This window comes from Botryllus schlosseri, chromosome 7 (assembly GCF_051294905.1).
Source record: "Botryllus schlosseri isolate E-star chromosome 7, Bs_hap1, whole genome shotgun sequence".
Lineage (NCBI taxonomy): Eukaryota > Metazoa > Chordata > Ascidiacea > Stolidobranchia > Styelidae > Botryllus > Botryllus schlosseri.
Genome location: NC_137242.1, coordinates 29712656 through 29733699, shown reverse-complemented (window position 1 = coordinate 29733699; position 21044 = coordinate 29712656). Strand labels below are relative to the sequence as shown.

At 38.5% G+C, this 21044-nt stretch overlaps 1 protein-coding gene and 2 long non-coding RNA genes across 4 annotated transcripts in view; 2 read left to right on the top strand and 1 right to left on the bottom strand.

The window, feature by feature from the left end:
* The window catches only part of LOC145443442 (cholesterol 7-alpha-monooxygenase-like), a 44352-nt gene extending 26497 nt beyond the window's left edge, over window positions 1–17855 (bottom strand). The window contains exons 1-3 of one of the 2 annotated variants that reach the window (XM_080321410.1): window positions 16206–17855; window positions 15984–16124; window positions 11911–12202 (exon numbers count right to left, since the gene is read on the bottom strand). In XM_080321410.1, the coding sequence (XP_080177536.1) occupies window positions 11911–12202; window positions 15984–16124; window positions 16206–16288 (516 nt within the window). In that variant the 5' untranslated portion in view covers window positions 16289–17855. The remainder of the gene's footprint in view (window positions 1–11910; window positions 12203–15983; window positions 16125–16205) is intronic. The other variant, XM_080321409.1, reaches the window with a different exon arrangement.
* LOC145443454 (uncharacterized) overlaps window positions 5691–21044 on the top strand; it is a 111303-nt gene continuing 95949 nt past the window's right edge. The window contains exon 1 of the long non-coding RNA XR_013916432.1: window positions 5691–6206. This is a non-coding gene — a long non-coding RNA (uncharacterized LOC145443454). The remainder of the gene's footprint in view (window positions 6207–21044) is intronic.
* Window positions 7027–11702, top strand: LOC145443455 (uncharacterized). Its single transcript, XR_013916433.1, has 6 exons — window positions 7027–7723; window positions 8073–8265; window positions 8651–8771; window positions 9336–9526; window positions 10095–10193; window positions 10548–11702. It is a non-coding gene; the product is annotated as an uncharacterized LOC145443455 (long non-coding RNA).

Here is a 21044-nt window from a genome sequence, read left to right as displayed (position 1 = left end):
TAGTATTAGGCAGAAATGAACCTACAATACGAACGTTTTACTTACTCGGAAATGACTACTTTTACGTTAATTTATAAAACTCAAGTAAAGCTCACGAAATCCATAGTGTAAACGTCTCTAATGCGCTGAAAAAGGCAGAAAAAGTACTCAATACGCTAAATTTGAATCTAAAAATATTAATTCTCGTAAAACGTAGTGGGTGTGGGATTCGAACCTATGTGAACACTTGTTCATTGGAACTTAAGTCCAACGCCAAAAAGCTATACTTTACAAAATTTTTGGAGTACTGACTTTTTTAGGTAAATTCTGTTACGAGCTTAGTTACTAACTCTGAAAGCCAGCAAAATTTGTGGTATTTGATCAATATGGAAATTAGTGCACTTTGCGTTTAGGTTGTGTTGAAAACATGAGTAACTTAGAACACTTGTTCATTGAAACTTAAATCCAACGCCTTAACCGCTCGCTCAAGCCAGTTCCGTTGCTACGATATCTGAGAAATCTATTAAATTAGGGTAGAAATAACTATTTCCAAGTAAGTTTCACGAAGTCTCGATACGCTATATTTAATCTAAAAATATTAATCCCCATAAAACGTACTGGGTGTGGGGTTCGAAGCCTAGAATAATAAGCGGATCGTGATTGAAAATAGAAGGAGGATCACTGGATTAACGTTTATGGAATACTCCGCAATGTAAAATTAGTATATACTGCACAAAATCCAGAGTGTAAGAGTCTTTACTGCATCGGAATAGTGTAGTTTTCTATCCACTTTACAAATAACCGGATCCGGATATCAACTCTGAATAGTATAGGTTTTGTTAGCTTATTATATGCTCAGTATATTATATGTCGAGAATTGTGGAGCATTTATGCGGGTCTCCGGGGTGCTCTTCATTGAGTGTCCGTGTTGGGCGATAAGTTTAATTCGCAAAATTAGTGTGTTCAAATCAGGCCTGTCGCCAATATAGTGATGTCGCATTAGCCCTAAATACACATAATAGAATATCAAAGAAAAGTATCATCTAACGTATAATGAATGTTATTTATTTCTCGGAAGCAAGTTATTATCAAAACATAGTGGTCAAAATTATCGCAGAGCAACACCGATTTTGCGTAAATTCCGTTATGCGTCTGACTACGTTACTAGGGATTATGTAGTTAGTTAGGAAATTAGGAGTCCTATCTTCCCAATCGGTATGGAACAACATCAAAAGCATCACAAAGCAATATCGACTTTTGCGTGAATTCTGTTATGCGTTTTACTACGGTAGTATGCGCACCTGCTTACAGACGTCCAGACGTGAACTTTCTACTATATTCGCTCCTAACATTATAGCAGCACCCGACGCAGCTTACATTATTACGTTATAAGACGCCGGCGCCGTTTCACTGTCAGTTTAATCACCTTATTCTAGTGACATGAAAAGGACTGAATCGTATGAAATGTGGTCACTTCAAGAATCACGATTTTTCATTAAGTAGTTATGTTTATAGGCTACTTTTACTTCTATTTCACGGGTTTTCATAGAAATCTGCTTACTTTTATAACTTTATATTTTGTGAAGTAGAGAGTATGTTTAAGGTTATGTTTGTCTAACCTTGGCGAGTGCTATTGTCACACTCGATCACCATCTTCAAATCATGGCTATCTCAATGATGTTGACTAAATTTTCGGCTTCAGAACGTGTTAATTAGACCTAATCGTTTTAACGCTGGGGTTCGCGTACAGGCATCGATAGAGTTTGTATAAATAAAGCCCTGCGAATCGCACGCCTACGGCTATAGTTCGTTCGATTATTTTCACCTTGGTATTCGCGTATATGCTACTAAGCTGTTACGACTTTAGAAAATTCTACAAGACTATTCGGAACGCGCACATGCGAGTGATTTGTTTCCGTAGCTCCGAACTTGAGAATCGCTTGCCTGCGTCTAATGAAAATAAGTCGTAAAATGTGGAGGCTGCAGAGCCAGTAACTTGTATACATAAAATCAAGTTTAAAAATATGGACGGATGAGTTATCTCTGACCAATAGAGTAATATAACCGCCTATAGTTTAGTGGGGTATTGCTATAATGTATATCCAAACAATCGTTGCAGACTCTGAATGTTAACTAGGTCCTTATCACAAAAAATCATGCATCAGAAGCGTAGGGGTTCATATTATCAAGTCACAGCGCTCAAAGTCGCATTTTATATTAAGTAATTAGTGATGATGTGTAGAATTTTGATATTAATAATATTATCCGGAGAATATAACCTTACATAGACATCATAGTTTTCGCATTTATGTATAATCTGAATAGGAATTTAAATACATAGTCCTAAATACACATAATAGAAAATCTGTCGATTCTAGCCAAGGTAAGTTTTGACGCAGCAATCATAAGTCGTAAAATGTGGAAACTGCAGAAACCGTAACTTGTACACATAAAATCAAGTTTAAAAAATATGGACGGATGATATTAGTCCTAAATACACATAATACAATATCTGAGAAAAGTATCAAGATGCGGCAATCAATGCAGCGATGATATAGCAATGGATGGATGATGTGGCAATAGGTGTGCTATAGGTGCGGCAATGGGTGGATGATGTGGCAATGTAGGCGTGGCAATTAAGGCGACGTGGCCTTCTGGGATTGGCGGGGCATAAAGCCAGCTAAGTCTACTACTGCTTGGTTCTATTTAATGTGAATCTGATGTTGCTAAATGATTCCATCGTGAAATTGCTACATACCTGTAATTGTGCACCGTGTGTATTTACAGTGGTTTACTGCAAAGGACAGCAAATTGTGGAGTGAATACAACAAAAAAATTCACCGATCTGCTCGCGTACCAACCGAAATGGTCTCGCGGACCACTATAGCAGGACGCGTCACAGTTTGAGAAGCACTGCTTCATACGCCAAACTTCGCAAGGAATTTGTCACCGATAATAACGAATTCTGCGCTGTGTGGAATTATTTTTATATCAAAAATCAAAACTGAAAGCCACAAAAAACCGGGAGTGAGTTTAAAACAATTTTGGTTGTCTATATAACAAGTTTTATTATAACAGAGAACTGCTCAGATTAGCGGCAAAATTGGTCAACACACTTTTCGCGTGCTAAGAATTCGCGAAAAACCAATTTAGATATTTTGAAAGTGAAATACGATCGCTCGTAAACGCACGTCCGTATCAGACCCGCATCGACGGATATATCTATAATCGCACGAATTATTCCCTCCGAGTTCATTTCTTCACGTCTTACATCATTCGATTCGAAAGGGTTTGTAATCCGCTCAATTTTAGTATTGTTGAGCCGATCTGCTTAGGCCTACATTTCGGGATAGGTACCACAGTTTCGATGACTTTGACACGGCGTGAACCACCTTTGGTCCTCTTAAAAAGGGCCGGGATGATTGGGTATATCTTGACTTAGTAAGGCATGTGAAAGTAAGGCATGTGAAAACTAGAAATTTTAAAACTCATGTATCAATGTCATTGCGGTCTCTGCCTTGCTGAATTTGACACTAGGCTGTGCAGACTTATACGCCGGCGTCTTCATTGTCGAATTGCCGCCAAACTTACAGTACGAAGCTTCCAGTGGACATTAGGACAACTGTATTCTACAGAATTGCAGAGAGTCGCGATCTTCGGGTCGAAATTCAAGCACTTTGTACTGGATAAATTATTTTTATTATTAATAGTGTGGAGTGGCATTTATGACCGGTTCAGATCTTGTGCGCCACTGTTTACATCGCGCACAGTTACTACCGGATAAATACTGGTGTGCCGCATGTTGGGTCTGATCAACTTTTGACACATTGCTGCGGGAAAATGACACTGCCTCTTCATCGCTTGCAAATGTTTGTTGATACTCAGTTCAGCTGGTATCACTTTATTAATAATTTCAGACCACAAGATTCCGATAAAACGAAAAGATAAGAAGGTGGCGAAACGATTAGTAGTCTTTCAATGAAACACCCACCTTAGCCTAGAACATGTAAATAAGAGGCATGCATTGTATAGTAGCAGAAGATAGCATAAAAAGAACAAGCGACGTAATGAAGTGCCATCTGCCGGAGTGTGCATTGTGCCTCTAATTAATATGATCCTCCATTTCAAACTACTTTTGTAGACTAAGGTTAAAAGGCTTTATGGACTTTGCAAACTCGTTTCGGCTCCTTACATTTGTTCATTGTCCAAATATAGTTGTTGTGGTGTTGAAATTGAAATCGAAAAGACATTGCTATGTCAATGATGATGATGACATACCACTAGATATCTGCGGCGATATCTAATCTCCAAATGGATCAGACACATTTTTGTTCGTAATCGCCAAAAAATAGATTCAGAATGCAGATTTATTATGCTACTATGCCGACGGAATTGTGATTTTAAACTTTTCAATGGTATCGTGATGTTATTACACACTTCATTGGAGCTAGATAGTATAGTAAGAATGAATTGTTGGTATGTTGCTCATACCGGTGTAATGTCAGTAAACATCGTTGCATATTTCCTTTGTACTTTCCTATTCATGCAAAAAGGTCTCTGGACCTTTGAACCTGATTCATGTACGTACACTGTACACAGTACACTTGGATTGACCTTTGCGACTTATAGATTGTGACGGATAAGCGAAATAGAGCGATAAATCCCTTTCCTGTGCAGCTGGTATTTGCCTTGTCATATTCTGTTTGTATTTTTCTATTCTTGTTGTGATGTGACAAATCGGAGCTTTTCTGGCGTGATCAGGAACGGGAATAAGCACCGTGCGTGATGTTGCATGCTTCTTCTGGCGATTATCAACAAGATGATCGGCAATACATTTTCGTGAGCTACTATACCGGAGCTACTCAACTGGAGAACCTTTTCAGTGTTGAATCCGGACCTTATCTGTCTCTGTTTGGACGGACAAAAACCAACCAGCAATCCAAATCCAATGTCGTTGATTTGCAAAAATAAAATGTTTGGATCTACTAGCATCTACAAGTCAGCGTTTTCGAATACTAAAGTTATAAAGATTAGATTTCGCTCACGTCTGACCAGTGTAAACGGTCATCACTGCCTTCGACTCGCTCTCACTACCTTGGAATTAAGATTTAAATAACTAGAAAGAAAGAAAAAATGTCAAATCTGACTATCAGACTACAATGTAAGTATAGGGTAAATAGGGCTCCTTCGACGAAAAAGGCTCCCGACCACTGCCATACGCAGATCTAGAAACATCTTTAACCAGGAATGCATCGCTATGCAGCATTTTTGCGGTCGGCGTCGTCATCATAAGAAAATTCCGTGCCAATGATATCTATGTACCTGCTATAACTGTTGAACCGACAATTTCGAGGGTCCCAACCACTCAACATTGTATACATCGACGATATCGAGTGCAAGTTGTCCGCAATAGGCCCCTACTACATGTTTTTTCAAAAGTTTACACAATTAAGGCATTTTTATACAACGTTTGAAAAGAAAAACAATTTTTTTAAAAACATTTTGCTAAATCAAATGTCTTGAAACACAAACCCTACTAATGACTAACATAACGATAAATACATTTCCTTTATAGCTATTTCTAATACCGATTTTCCGGATTTGTATATAGCCATAATACCGTATAATAGCCTACTTGTAAGAGTGTAAATTATTTCATGAGACTTACTGGACCAAAATTTGTTTAATACTTTTGTAACTAGACGACCTCTATTAAAATACACTCTAAATCCGCAAGGTCGTATTGAACACTTCATAACACTTTTTTCTGCGTACAGACACACTTTTTGGGCATATAAACGCATTGGGCCATTATCGTCGCAACGCTTCTGCGTATTTCTCCGTTTACATGTAACACTTCGGCACTGCGGCTTATTTTCAAGAAAATTTGTACTTCGTAATTTATCATCAATTTCGCATTCATAAACTATCGGTGCGTTTGGAGATCACATAAATCTTGGTATATGTAAAATAATATTACTCAACTGACCCGACACTAAGTTTAAGGGTAATATTTCAATAAAATATATATATTTCCCTGTAACGCAGAGGGGTCACCACCTTCGTTACGGTAGAGCGCGCTCGATTTAAGTTTGGAATTTGAATAGGTGGTTCGTCAGGCTTCAGGCAGAGAGTAGGGTACACGAAAAGACTTGGCGGAATGGATATATTGAAGCAGTTTCTGCTACCTGATGGCGTAAAGGATCATAACATCCATGTACTGTAAGGTATGGAAATGCGGTAAATGTTATTGAATATATGTAATGTGAGAATAGTCATAAAATGAGCTCGTTTTGACATTGCAGTTAGGTCGGTTGCTTTAGATGTTTTAGTAGGCTACTGATGTCCCTTATTCATATGAATGTTCTCTAGATGTTTTGTAGTATATGATTCGTCTGATCTTATTGCTGGATGATCGAGCTTCGATTCTGATAATATACCAGGTCCAGTACTACGGTACTGATGGGAAGCTGTTATCGAACTAACTTTTTTGACGTATATAGATAAAGGGATGTTCTCTCTATCCATACTGAAATATCCCTATGTAGGCGATATTGGGGTCCATTGTGGACAAGTACTGCAATGTCAGTAATTGAATGCCGGTATGACAGTCATGCAACGGTTTTGATTGTTTTTCAACTGCAACACATTTTACACTGTACTGTTTATTCCAAGGGTAAGGTGTTAACTAAAGCGATTTTTTGACATGTCAAAATAGGTCAAAATTTTGTCAAAATTGTACCGTTAGGTCAAAAATTGCCAAAATTGTTTACAAAATTAAAAAATTTTTGGCAACCTGCATTTCGTTTGTATCATAGATGATTGCACTGTCGGTGAACTTATCATTTTACAATTTACAACTTGTAGCCTACTTTATAGTCCTACCGTTGTAGACGGACCATCGTCTGCTCATTGTGAATCATAAACTGTCAAATGAAACAAATGCTCAACGTAGCCTACTGCACTAGCCTGACTGAAGCAAGATTGCGTGGGCATTGGTTCTTCTATTAGAAACTGTATGATGTACGATGATGTATGATTGCGATGTAGACAACTTTGTCATGATGAGAGAGAGAGAGAGAGTGCAGTGTACGCACAACTTCAGTGTTGCCGGCCAACAACTGCCGCTGGTTAACGTTCTTTCTTCATTCTTGCCAAGCTACTTAGTTAGGACAGACACTTTCTACCCGAAAATGTAGGAAAGTATCTTTGGTTGTACTACAACAACGTTTTAATTATTTCTACCATAATACGAGATGTAACAAATACTGAAATTCTTCACGGGTCCAGATTCCGATAAAATAACGTTTTTTCATGTAAAAATATGTCAGTTTTCATGCTTAAAGATTTTTTCAGGTCAAACTACTTCCGAAGTACAGACAGATCCAGCCAGAAATAAAGATAAGTACCGGTAGTACAATTCTAACATTATGTGAGAAACACCTAATTTAAGTACACGGGGTCAAAATTAAGTTTTTCATCGTCAAAATATGTGTGAATTTGGATTTTTTAGTCAAAATCTTCCCTTTTTAGGTCCATAAAATCGCCCTAATAATAGCACAGCCAAACAAACAATCTTTTCAACAAACCATCGATTACAAGGGGTAGTATTTGTTTTGCCCAATCCCCAAATTTGACTTTTCTGAGTTTATTATGATATGGTAACTGAACTAAACTCTATTTTGCAGGTAGTATGTATTGAAATTGGCACCTTTTTGAAATGCATTTGCTGTATGGAATACTGGTAAGCATCACCGTGTTTTGTAAGTGAACTGGTATATCCTTAGAGAATGAATTTGATTCTGTTGCATTCGGTTATCTTTGTGATAAAGATTTTTATGAATGTTTGCTGATAAAATTTCACTAAAATTGTAAACAATCCAGGAAGTATACTACCTGTGCCAGAGTAAAATTGGTGTTAACGTCATGTGCAACTTTCCATTCCATTACCTAAGTATTCTATGAAAGACACCCTTCTGTCATGCACAACTTATTGCAGAAAACAACAACTGTGTCCAGTATGATATCTGCGTGATGATTGAGTAGTTCATTTGTTTTGCAAATTTTTGCAACAGATATTTTCTTTTCAATAGTCTTGGATTGATCCTCAAATTCATCCAACTGATGTCGACTATTTGAAAAGATCCCCCTGGGTCTATCGTGCCTGCGCTAATAGACAATGTTGACAGTGACGTGAAGAGTCGTTCGTAACGGGTTTTGTGCCGGCACAGTCATCTTATGCGATACATACCTTTGTCTCAAGAACCCATGGATACATGTGAATATGTAAGCATATTTATTCATTTTATATATCACCATTTATTATGTAATTTGCTGGTTTTTGCAGTCCTACTTTTGTCACGAACTATCTCGCAGAGTAGCTTACGGACTATTCGATATGAGCTGAAAAAGGCTTCATCTGTGTACACTATACAGTGTACACTCAACTGCGTACACTGAACACTGAACAGAGATGTAGTTGAACGTAATGAGCTCGTGTAACTTGTACTTTAACTATTGCTTACTGAACTGTAATGGGCTAGGTCAGTGGTTCTCAACCTGGGGGGCTGAGCACCTCTCCTGCGTTTCTGTAACCTACCTGTGTGAAATATTTATATTTATTTCTGCATAAAATTTACAATTTTCCTTTGGTATTCATTGAATTTTTTAGGAGCAGCATTTGGATTTGACCTTTAAAAAAAAAGAGCCGCCATGGCACGCCACGAATCAGGGACTCATCAAGCCTGGGTCGCGGCTGATGGAATGAATATGAAAAATGCCCTAATGTGCAGGTAGTATGTACTGCGATTGGCACCTTTTTGAAATGCATTTGTTGTTTAAAATACTGGTAAGCATCGCAGTGTTTCGTAAGTAAACTGGTATATCCTTAGATAATGAATTCGATTCTGCTGCATTCGGTTGTTTTTGTGAATGTTTGCTGGTAAAATTTCACTAAAATGATTACCAAACCAGGAAAGTATGCTACTCGTGCTGGAGTAAAATTGGTGGTAAGGTTACATGCAACTTTCCATTACAATAATTAATTGTTCTATGAAAGACGTTTTTTTGTCACATACAATTGTATCCAGTCTGATATCTGCGTGAATACTGAATGCTGGTGACGTCATATTTTGTGATACGATTGTTGATGTACAACGTTCTTCTGAGTTCTCTACTAGTTTCTGACGAATGACGATTACCCCTGAAGAGTCTCAGCCGAAAATATTCGGGCTCATTTCAATATGCATATACTATTCACTTTTATATTGAAGTTTCGTACCTCAAAGAAGCTGTTCGAATATTGAATAGTTCCCTTGTATTGCAAATTTTTAAAACAAGTATTTTCTTTTCAACAGTCTTGGATTGATCCTCAAAGTCATCCAACTGATGTCGACTCTTCGAAAAGACCCCCTGGTTCTACCGTGCCTGTGCTAACAGACAATGTTAATAGTGACGTGAGGAGTCATCTGAACGGATTTTGTGCTGGTGTAGTCATCTTTTACGATACATACTTTTCCCTCAAGAACCCATGGAAAGATGTGATTATGTAGTCTATTTATTCAGTCCATATATCACCATTGATTATGTAATGTGCTGGTTTTTGCAGTCCTAATTTTCTCAAAAACTATCTATATATGTGATATGAGCTGAAGAAAGGCGTGATCTGTGTACATTGAACAGAGGTGTTGTGGAATGTAAAGAGCTGGTGTGACTTGTATTTAAACTATTGCTTACTGAACTATATTTGGACTAGGTGAACATCAAATTGAGATCATTTCCCATGTTGTGCTAATTCCAATTAATTTCGTTAATTAAATTTGATCAGGAAGGAAGGATTTTGAAAGATTGAGAACAGTTACAATTACTGCAATGAAGGAAAAGTATTCAACATCTTCGATAAGATGTCACAAAGTTTTTGTACTAAAGACAATCAATGTGTCCTTTGTCTGATATATTTTCTCGTCTCAATTCAAAGCAGCTATAAAATCTTGGAATCAAAGTTATATGTAAAGCCTACCGTATGTCAATTATTATAATGGAAATCCGAACCCATAGGAATAACGATTCTACTATATTTATTGTCGGATCTTGTTTGCAATCAATTACATTTTCAGCAAAACGAGGTTGATGAAGTCAACTGTCTTCATCTCCAAGCCAAATTGAGAGACAAACGAATATAATCCAAGACCCAAGCGCATGTCTTATTGAAACAGGTACCGTAATCTTTCTGTTTTGTGGATCATACAAATTTACATAGACCTGCGACGTTCTGCTATAAATTTCATTTTGAGTTACAGTCCGGCATTCTCACTGTTGCCTGTGCGTCTGAATGTCAACGTAAATGTCAAAATGGCCGAATTGAAAAAAACGCAGACCTGATTCAAGATATTTTTATTAGTCATTATGCTAATTTTAGTCCTTCTCAGTGATAGGATTTCACATGTATCCGAGCGCCTTTCCTGCGCTTGTGTAACCTGCATGTGTGAAATATTTATATTTATTTCTGCATAAAATTTTGAATTTTCATTGACATATTCAAAACTTTGGAATTTAATCACATTTTCAAGGAGCGCAACTTGGAGTCGACCAGTAGAAAAGAAGCAAACACCATGGCACGCCACGAATCAGAGATTGACCGAGCCTGGATTGCAGCTGATGGCAAGAATATAAAATTGGTTCAGTGAAAATGGAGTATTCAGAAACATTGTTGTCGTTTTGAGCTGCTATGCATTGGATTGTCATACCCTAAAGGAGTGGTTCTCAAACAGGAGAAAGCATTTGAATGGGTGTGAAGCCGCTGTCAACTAATCTCTTTTTCGCACATGGCAGCTTGTAGTTATTTCTCTGTGTATGGTCAGAATTTAATATTTGAAGATTCTCTCATCAACAACCATTACCATCACTGCCATCCAACTATCCGTTGGGATTTCTAGCGTTCTGGTTGCTTTTTTCAATTTTATGATACCACGATGAGTGTGTGAAATTTTTTGCTATCATAAGGGGGCGTGTCCAAAAATGTTTAAGAACCACTGCCCTAATGACTTCCAGATTTCATATTTTGCATCAGACCGGTAAATAACAACAAAATCTTTTCTGTAAATCTGCAAAATTTGTATGGACTGAAAGAAACGATTTCTTTGTTATTTCAACAAAAGTGATTGGCATTAACCTGATATAAATACTTGTAATGCAAGCCCTAGAATATTTTTGATACCTGGTTAGCAGGCCCAATTTTATTAGGAGTAAAAAAATACTTATGGTTGTTTATCGTGGTAGTTGTAGTGATACTGATACATACATTGTTTGTTTGTTTATAATAAAATTAGAAATTTACAAGCCATAATTTGATCAGTTTTAAATAAGTTGTAATGAATTGTGTTGATCATGTTTTCCGCTAATGGACGTAACCAATGAATTTGATTCCATGCCCCTGTCACGAAAGTTTAAGATACTAAATGATATTTTGTTATCACTGTCCCTATGCATTCATTTTCATGATTGAGCGAGTTGCATGATTTTTGTAGTGAGTTTGCTCTTAATCATTTGTGATTTTCGTGATTTCATGGACTATTCCGGAAACGGTTTCAACTGCTGATCTGAATTTATGAAACCCTGTCACAGCAGCTATTGGAAATTTCAATGTTTGCACGTATTTAATCACCCAGGTTGGGTATTATTAGCGTCATTTATTTATGAATCGATAAAATCTGATTTTATTTTTAGCCCTGCGTTCTGGTGACTAGTCAACCAGCCACTTTGAGACTGAACACTTTTTAGGTAAACACTTTTAATTTAAACACTTCGCAACACTTCTAGGCGTTCAATTTTTGGATCACGTTTCGTGTTCAATTTTCCGTGTTGAGCAACACTTCAAAACTTAGAGTGTAGTTGAGCAACCCTGTACTAAACGAATATGCGATAAAGTCTCACCGGACACGTAGCTTGAAAGTTTGAATCCTGACGGAGATTTACATCGATTGACTTTGACGAAATGGTTGCACATGCCTCCGTTAAATCTTGCAAATTCAAAGGCTCCGTCAACCCTTGCGCAATCGCGCTCAGTAGGGCAGGACCTCTGGCGTTTAGCAAACCGCTCTCGTCGAACGCGTGTGGCTGTCCCACAACCCGGTTGGCGAAGTCGGTCACCACGGTTCCGTGTTCGAGTATGGCGCTCTTTTCGAAGATTTTAATGTCAGTAGGATTCGTAAAAAAGTGCACGGTCCTGTAATGTCGTAATATGAATGCAACAGCGAGTATGAGCCAATAAAATCCGACACAGCCAATGCGATATTTCAAGTGTACTGTAGGCTACACTTCAACAAATGTATTTCACCAACTTTCACCCTAGGCCCTTGGCTATAAGTTTTCTATGGTGTTTATGTTTTTTTTTTCGATTTCATTGGTCATTCATCATCCTTCGTTATATTCCGTATCTGCCTACTTGTAACAGGGTTTATTTCTAGTACTTGACTAGGAAAACTACACGTTCATAGAGGTGTCCAACTCGCCAACCGCTCGGGTTTTACGTATATTTGACCCGCGGAAGCCTTGAGTCTTTGATGGTTTAAAAATGAATGCACCGACAACGTTCGTGTGACCAATACTACATTTTTACTGTCACGAAGTAAGTCAGCCTAAAAATATACGGTCTCGAAATCAAAAACCGGCGATGGTAGTTCGGTATTAACTGGTGCCGGTGAGAGAGAGAGAGAGAGTCTTTATTTTTCATCAAACCAAAATACATAACACACGGCAGTGGTGGTGGTACAGAAAATATGCATGCACAGTATTCGGTATTAGATAGGAATGATCGATAAGACCGTGAGGGTCATCTAGTCTGATCACACCAGCATCAAACAGGTACACTTGACTCTAAACAGTCTGGCTGTAAAAAAAGTTACAGTAGTTAAAAAAAATAAAATAGAAGAAAAATTAAACGATGGTAGCAAATGATCAATGAAGCAATGTCTGGGCGAGGTAAGGCGACAGTGTTAGTGTAACGATAAGAGGTGATCAAGTAGGGCTTTTTTGAATCTATCATAAGGCAATTCACGGATATGTGGCGGTAATGCATTCCAAATGATAGGTCCCGAGTAGTCGATAGATCTCTTAGTTAGGTTGCTATTGGGTGGGGGTAAGTAGATATTCCCCTTTGACGAGGATCTCGTGTAATGGGAATGGACATTTTAGCAGGTATGAAAAAGTCATCAAACACAGGAGGCAGACTATTGGAAAAATATTTGTGAACAACTTTTGATACTTCGAAGCGATACAGCTCATCAACTCGCAAAATTCGATGCTTACGGTAGTAAGGCGATAAATTGGTACGTAAAGGTACAGATGAGATCAGCCGTATCGCACGGTTTTGCAGGGTTCGAATTCTGCACAGAAATGTTTTGCATGCACTTCCCCATACTACGATTCCATATTGCAGGTGAGAGTGGAAAAGAGAAAAATATATGGTTCGTAGTATTGATCTGGAAACCAAAGATTGCAGACGGGTCATTATTCCCACACACCGAGCTAGTTTTGATATTGTGCATTCAATATGCTGCTTCCAAGACATTTTAGCATCAATAGTGACACCGAGATATTTTGCTGAGTCACATATGGAGATTTGATAATGATTGATGTTCACAGTGAAACTATGATTGGCATTATTTAAAAGGAGCATCTCGGTCTTATCTGCATTCAAGCTTAGTTTGTTTGCTCGGAGCCATCTCGACACTTTTGGGAGTTCCGTATTCACGGATGTATGCAAATCATTGCCAGTGTTGGAGGTTATGAAGAGGTGAGTATCATCAGCAAATAGGGTTGTGCGGAATAAAGATGCATTAACAATGTCGTTAATATAAATGAGGAAAAAGGTCGGTCCAAGGACTGAGCCTTGTGGGACTCCACAAGTTATATCTCTGGTAGTCGATCTTAATGTCCCCAGTTTAACAAATTGTTTGCGATTTGTCAGGTAGCTTTCAAGTAGAGTTGCTGCAATACCCCTGATTCCATAGTGTTTTAGCTTGTATCTTAAGATTCTGTGGTTAACTGTGTCGAAAGCTTTGCGGAGGTCGATAAAAATGCTGCAGCCACTTTTTTTTTGCTTGATGGTTTTGTAATAGTCCGTTACAATTGATAGTATTGCATGGTTGGTAATGTGGTTTGATCTGAATCCATGCTGGGTCGGAGACAGTACTGCATTCAATTCAAAAAATTTTTTGAGTCGGCAGTCAATCAGTTTTTCAAAAACCGTGGCAAGATTTGGCAGAACAGATATTGGTCGGTAGTTAGAAATTAGCTTTTTACAGCCTTTCTTAAACACTGGCATTACTCTGGCAGTTTTCAGTGCATCTGGGAAAATGCCCAGACGTATCGACTCATTAAAGAAAATGCATATAACATCACCAATAATATTAAAGACTAGCTTCAGAAAGTGCGTTGGGATGAGATCGGGTCCTACTGCTTTGCTACTTTTCATTTCAGATAGTATGATGGCAACTTCTCCTTCACTTGTCGGCTCAAGAAAAATGGATTTCTGAGGGCCAGGACTCAAGTATGAGAGAAAGTCATCGGAGGAGTTTCGGTGTTATGATCACGACGCAACGTGAGCACTAAAGATAGGAGTCACAGCAATCGATCATGTCACAGGATCAAGGATTTCGAATCCACGCGTGAAACGGCAAAACCTAGCATTATTCTGAAATTTAAAATATGCAAATAAAACAACCGTTTTGTCACTTTGTTCCACTTTCGCATATCGGGACCCTGCACTACACTGTTTGAGACTAAATCGAGCTCATTGCATAATGAAGCTGCCTCGAAATATTGTTAAATTGCTTTCACGTTTCGGGCTACAGGCTGACATTTCCGCGTACCCCGTACTCAACGAAGGGTTTTATCAAACTCGTTAGTAGACAATCGACACCGATAACCAAATCCTTCGCCAAATTTTTTAGGTTTTGATGCGGTGTATTGAACTGATCAAAATTGCTAATAAACCAATGATTGAGAATCGTTGCGTTGCCACGGATATGACACAGGGCATATATTGCCCAATACCCTCCTGTCAATCGAATTAAGTAGACATCGTGCAGGAGAATCGTGTCTGGGACACACCCTTCCATTTTGAGTGCAGCTACATTACGCTAAAAATTGTTTGGAATTGGCTTCACTGACACGGTATTACCACAGTAAGATGTTTTCATGTCAGATTCTCATATAAATACACTTGGTTGTATAACTACACCATGAGGTTCCCAACCTGAGGGTCGCGGCACTCATGGGGTCGTTTATCTATTCTCTGGGGTTGCGGAGACGGAAGTGAAATGACAATCACTATTACGAGAATGCAAATTAACCATATGCTATATTTGCTGCTCATTTCAAAATAGATGACAAGACGACCTTCGAGGAATGCGAACCTAGCAAACAAGTTATCAGATAGGTCGAAGCATCATTTTAAAGCGCCGCACCTCGTATTAAGTATAGTATCTGACAGTAGAAATACATTGAAATCAATAGGGCAGCAATTTCCCTTCCAGGAAAATTATGAAGAGTGAGCCGGTAGTGCTATGTGTTAACAGTATATATACACAGTTACACACACGCTCGGCGCAGCTTGATAACTTCATCGTTATCTGTATGTCACGTTACGCAGGATTTCTTGTAGCAGAACTTTACTGCTTCGACAAGGTAAATGAATGAATGAATGAAATCGGTCCAAAAGACCTATACACGTTGCTATAGACTTGATAGATGGAGGTTGACGAGCTCGAAATTGTATAATTGATATTACTGCGCACAGTCGCCAGATTCACATAAGCCATCAGTAATGGTTACCATTATTGTAGAAATCAGTGCACCAAATTGAGAGGTGGGTGGCGAAACATTTTCAAATCGAAATTTGGTATCGCAATCGTAAAAGGGTTGGAAACCCCCTGGTGCACACCGTGTAGGAAACAGCAGCACGTCTGTGTTCTCGGTAATGTCAATTCGAAGCCGTTACTTACCATCCACTCATGTTCACTGTGAACATGTCGCCATGTTTTTTTCTAAGCTTCATCAAGAATCCCAACGGATCTCTCCCAAACTCCAAAGCGCACCCAATGAACGGCAGTGGGTGACGAATTAGCGGGGGCTCGCCCGGTCTCCTGATGACAACATGAATATCGTTGTCATTATCAGTTCTCTGTGAAGCTATACATGTGAGTTATTCTGCGATAACCTCTTACCTCTTCCTCTGGTTGACTGCAAAGTAAATCAACAGACAGTTTAACATCAGCAATACAATACTACCGACTCCGAAAACTACCATTGCGTTGCGTGCGGTTATCAAAATCGTCGAATCGTGATAGGCACAGCAACCTTATATGCCTATATATATATATATCCACTATACCAACGCAATTACTATCTATTTTCAATTCCCCCTCGGGTGGTGATACCTTCTTACATAATTCTGCTGAAATGATACCCACATTCGTTTTCCGTCTCAACGATAAAATACAAAAATATTGCCGTCATGTTAAGTTTGTGCTTTGCGTGATTTACATTTTACCAGTCACATTTCATTCGTGCCCACGAGGCAAAACATAACAGAGCGAGGCATAGGATTATTTTATAAGAGAGGGATCAACAATCCGAGATATTCGTGTTTGATTGTCACCCGGTGACGAACGTAATAGCCTTTGATTTTGATCGATGATTTCAACGATTTAGCAATTTAGTTGGTTAACATTCTAAAATTCCCTTTTTCCACAATCAGAGGCGGTCAAATGAGCCATCGTCGTATATTTTGACTCGCGTACAGGTAGAAGTAGTAGTGATATACAAATAAGTAAAAGTAGGTATTCTAGGCCTAGTTTCGCCTAGAAAACTGAAACCTATGATGAAGTAAAAGTACTCTAAACCATAACCCCCCGAGGAGGTAGTGAAAGCGGGATCTCCTTGAAGTAAAAGTAGAAGTACTTCGTTACTGACCTCGGTTGTTAATGAAGTATTGCGTAGGAAGCTTTTACCTATCCTTGCACTAGTTCCTCAATTGGTTGGATTTTAGACTGCTTCCACTTCTACTTCAGCAAGACAAAGACAAAACTACAAAATACATCTACATACACTGTCGTGAGAGCCGCTGATATCAATTCAAACATCGCATGCATTTGTAGCGCAATTCGTCATCGTGCGTCAGTCGAGAGGACACATCTTGCATTTTTTAAAAGTATAGCCAGTAGCCACCTCCGGTTAAAAGCTAAAAGCATGCTAGCTCAACCCAATCAACATTTTGAGACTGCATTTTCTAGTCTTCAAATCTTATATTTTATACTTGCACTTGATGAGTTACACACGCGCATGGAGGCGTGGGTTCGAATCCCACTTCTGACACCAATTGTTATGTTCTTGATCTTGTTTGAACAATAACTCATACACGAGGTTGCAATATGAAATCAGTATATTATGCTACAGAATAACTTAAGACAGGCGACACGATCCAGAGTGCAGTTAAACGAAAGACCAGTAGACAACAGAACACATGGGTATAAATACCAAGCACGACACACGAGGAAATAATGATTGGCGGTAATTACTAATCCTAGATAAATAAGAAACAAACGATACCAACGTAAAATGCACGAACATAACAAAATCACTCCTTCTGCTCGGCTTGAGTAGCAACGCTGAGCACTGATTACGTAATCTGTGCTCGTTGGATAACAGGAATGTGTATTTCCTTTGTCAACGTTTCGCGGAGTCCCATAGGCTGAAATGCAAGTACAATAGATGGACCATTTCATTTTATGAACTATCATATATCCTTGAAGTTATTTTTTCTGGATCGCAAAAATATGTTGTTTATTGACTTTCGCGCACACCATAACATACCGTGAACATTTTATCACTATGGGCATGGTAAAGAATAGGGCTGGGCACAATGATTCGAGTACTCGAATCTGAATCGAGTATTATTTTTAATGATTCGAGTCGAGTAGTAAAAGACGAATTTTTCGAGTATTGAAATTATACACTCCTCGCCACTTAAAGTTAATTTATCAACGAGAATTATAGTTTCGATACTGATTTTCACTGCTGAAGCCTTGAAACATGATTTTTCATATTGTAGCATACGAAATATATAGCACAAAGCTAGGAACATTACTGTAAATAGCACATTTCCGTAGTCATGATCATCTCACAGCATTGTCACGAAGTCCTATGAAATCGGTATGGTCGAAAAAATACCAAACTATGTTTAATGTGATGGATAACAGGCATTATATTCTTTGTGGTAGCATAAAAGGTACATGTTTGAACTTTGACATATTACATTCTGTTATGACGTCATAATGACTAATACTCGATTACTCGATTCGACTCGAAGCATATTACGTGATTTAGAATCGAATCACTCAAGTACTCGATTTTGCCCAGCCCTAGTAAAGAACAAGGAAATCGCAAAATGTTTTGACACCACAGTCACGGAGCATATTTACCGATATATGGATAGTCGATTAGAATTGAGTTCATAGGCAGCAATTTATATATGTGTACGTTGGTGTAGAACCCGTCTTTGTGGATTTCTCGCGACCAGAGGCTGGGTTGGTATCTAGTGGTGACGTACCTTCGGTCAACTTTAAGTCACCATTCCTGTCGAGGCACTGCAATTTTTGCATCGAGTTAATTTCAATTTATGAAATATTTTGAAGTATGTGCAATGTGCATGTCGTCTTCCATGCCGTGATCTCTTTCATTTGATACAATATTTTTTGGAAATCTGCGCGGAAATATTCAATTCACAGACACATCGCCATCAGTCGCCACTAGCGTCGCTGGATAGTGGATACCTGTTCAATTAACAATGGAAGCGGGCCGAAACAATTGAAACAAAGGTTTGATCTGATCGCTAAGACTAACTCAACTCAAAAACACTATCAGCTATAACTAGAAAATTGTAATCTTTTCCGTATTAGATTAGAATTGGAATGATAACAACACATTTTGTTAATTCGATTAGAATAAGAATGACTGAATTAGAAAGAAATACAATAAAATCAAGTTCGATTTATATAAAATTTGATTCGTTCTCATAAACACGACAGCGGCAAATATCTACACAGCAAGCTTGGCTGGTATCGCACCAAACAGCAGTTCTTCAGTGACATTTTCATGAACAACTGAAATTAGATTGCAATGAAAATGAGAGTACAGAAATATTTCGCAAATCAGTTCGATTACAGGCATTTCGCTCTAATGAGTCTCATTAGACAACTAGAATGATCTGGTTTACCAAATCTGCGCTCCAGATTCTCTGGGCTGATTTAGCCTAAGTAGATTACACTAGGAAGACATACTATTGGTTTATAAAATGACCTTGAGGGGATTGCGAACCCAATGTCTAACTTGTATATATCGCGAAACGTCGTAATGGAGAGTAATTGTTTTGAAGAATCGAGAGAACTTTGTTGATTTATCCCTCTTATAAACATTTCAACCGGTAGTGACAACAACAGCCCTCGGTATTCTTGTCATCATTGGCAAGGGACTCTGGAACAAAGCTTCAGGCATCATGTTACAACGGATCCGTTGCTAGTGACAGTACCACCGCTTCAGTTATCACAGACGTATAGTAGCCTCTGTGAGTTGGGTATACAGGTGATTGCTGTCTCATCAAGATGTGACGTTCAGAATAACCTTACCGCTTTGGATTTAGAGATCGTATCAGACTCATTGGATTTAGTTGCTTCAGGACTTTTACTCTAAATGTCTATATTGCTTTTGATGCGTAGCGTAGTGAGTATGCGAAGTGTAGCCTATTCATTTTCATGTCCATGAGAGCACTATGCCTTATGCCCCAGTGATCGCACTATCGCCCGGATGAGTTGGAATGGAAAGAATATGGGAGTGACGACTCGAAAGACACACTAGCGATGGCGGTAGAGATGACAAGTTCAGTGGAACTGATTACCGTCACGGTCGAGAGATCACAGCTACTCTATGTGAATGTACCCCGTTATTATGCTCTACTACTGACAACCAGTGGGGGTCGCAATAGTCAGCGTTGCTACTCTAGTAAAAGTGGAAGCAATGTGACCAATTCCTACTCGATTACAATTAGAAGTAGACTGACAATCTAAAAGACATGACAAAACTATTTCAAGTGAATGTCGAAATGAAGATTTGAAAAGTGCTCGAGTAAGTAGTTTGTGAAAGATTGGTTTTAGCTACTTTTAAAATTTCGTGATGTATCTTCGTGACTCATGCACGATAACTCATGACGCTGCAAATACGTACAATATTTGAAAATATATGCAGTTACCTTCACACAGCGGATATTTCATAGTGTTCCTATGACAATTTCGCTCATATAGGTGAAGAAGCTTTTCAGAATCTAAATTGTGAGCACTAAGTAGTTTTGTCAAAATTGTTAAATAAGGCACAGGTCATAATCCCTAACTATGCAGTACACGTAGTGAAAACCTATACTTGAATACTTCGGCCTGTTACTGGTATTTCGCATTGTTTGGTGTCGATGACTTATTGAACAGCAAATTTCTGTTTCCCATATTGTTAATCGGGTTCGCGTGTAACTAATCGTGGACATGAGCACATCAAATCTCATAGCAGCGTAACATGGTGTGGTAACTGGTTATCTAATTCGGTGTGATTTTTAGTTCAAATATAGCAGAATAATGTTAATTTCTATCACCATACGTACTCGTTCATTTCTTAGATGAATCAATCAATCATAAAGTGCCGGATAACCCGCAACGTGTAGTCGTAGAAAATGAGACGAATCAGGAAACGAACAATAGTAATTGTCCAAACTCAGACGCTACTGATCACGATGCCATCTGTCAGCCAGATGTGATATTTTCAATATCAATTATAAATATGACGAGTACTATTAAACCAGCCTGACATTCTAGCAAGAACAACTCCGTGTCACGCATTTATTGTGCTGTGGTAGATAGAGGCAATTACTCCAATTGCGTTACACCCAAACATTTCGAGCTCCTTGGTGAGTCGTAACATCACTGCGGTATGCTATCACGTATAGCCTACCATAGCTCGTTGCA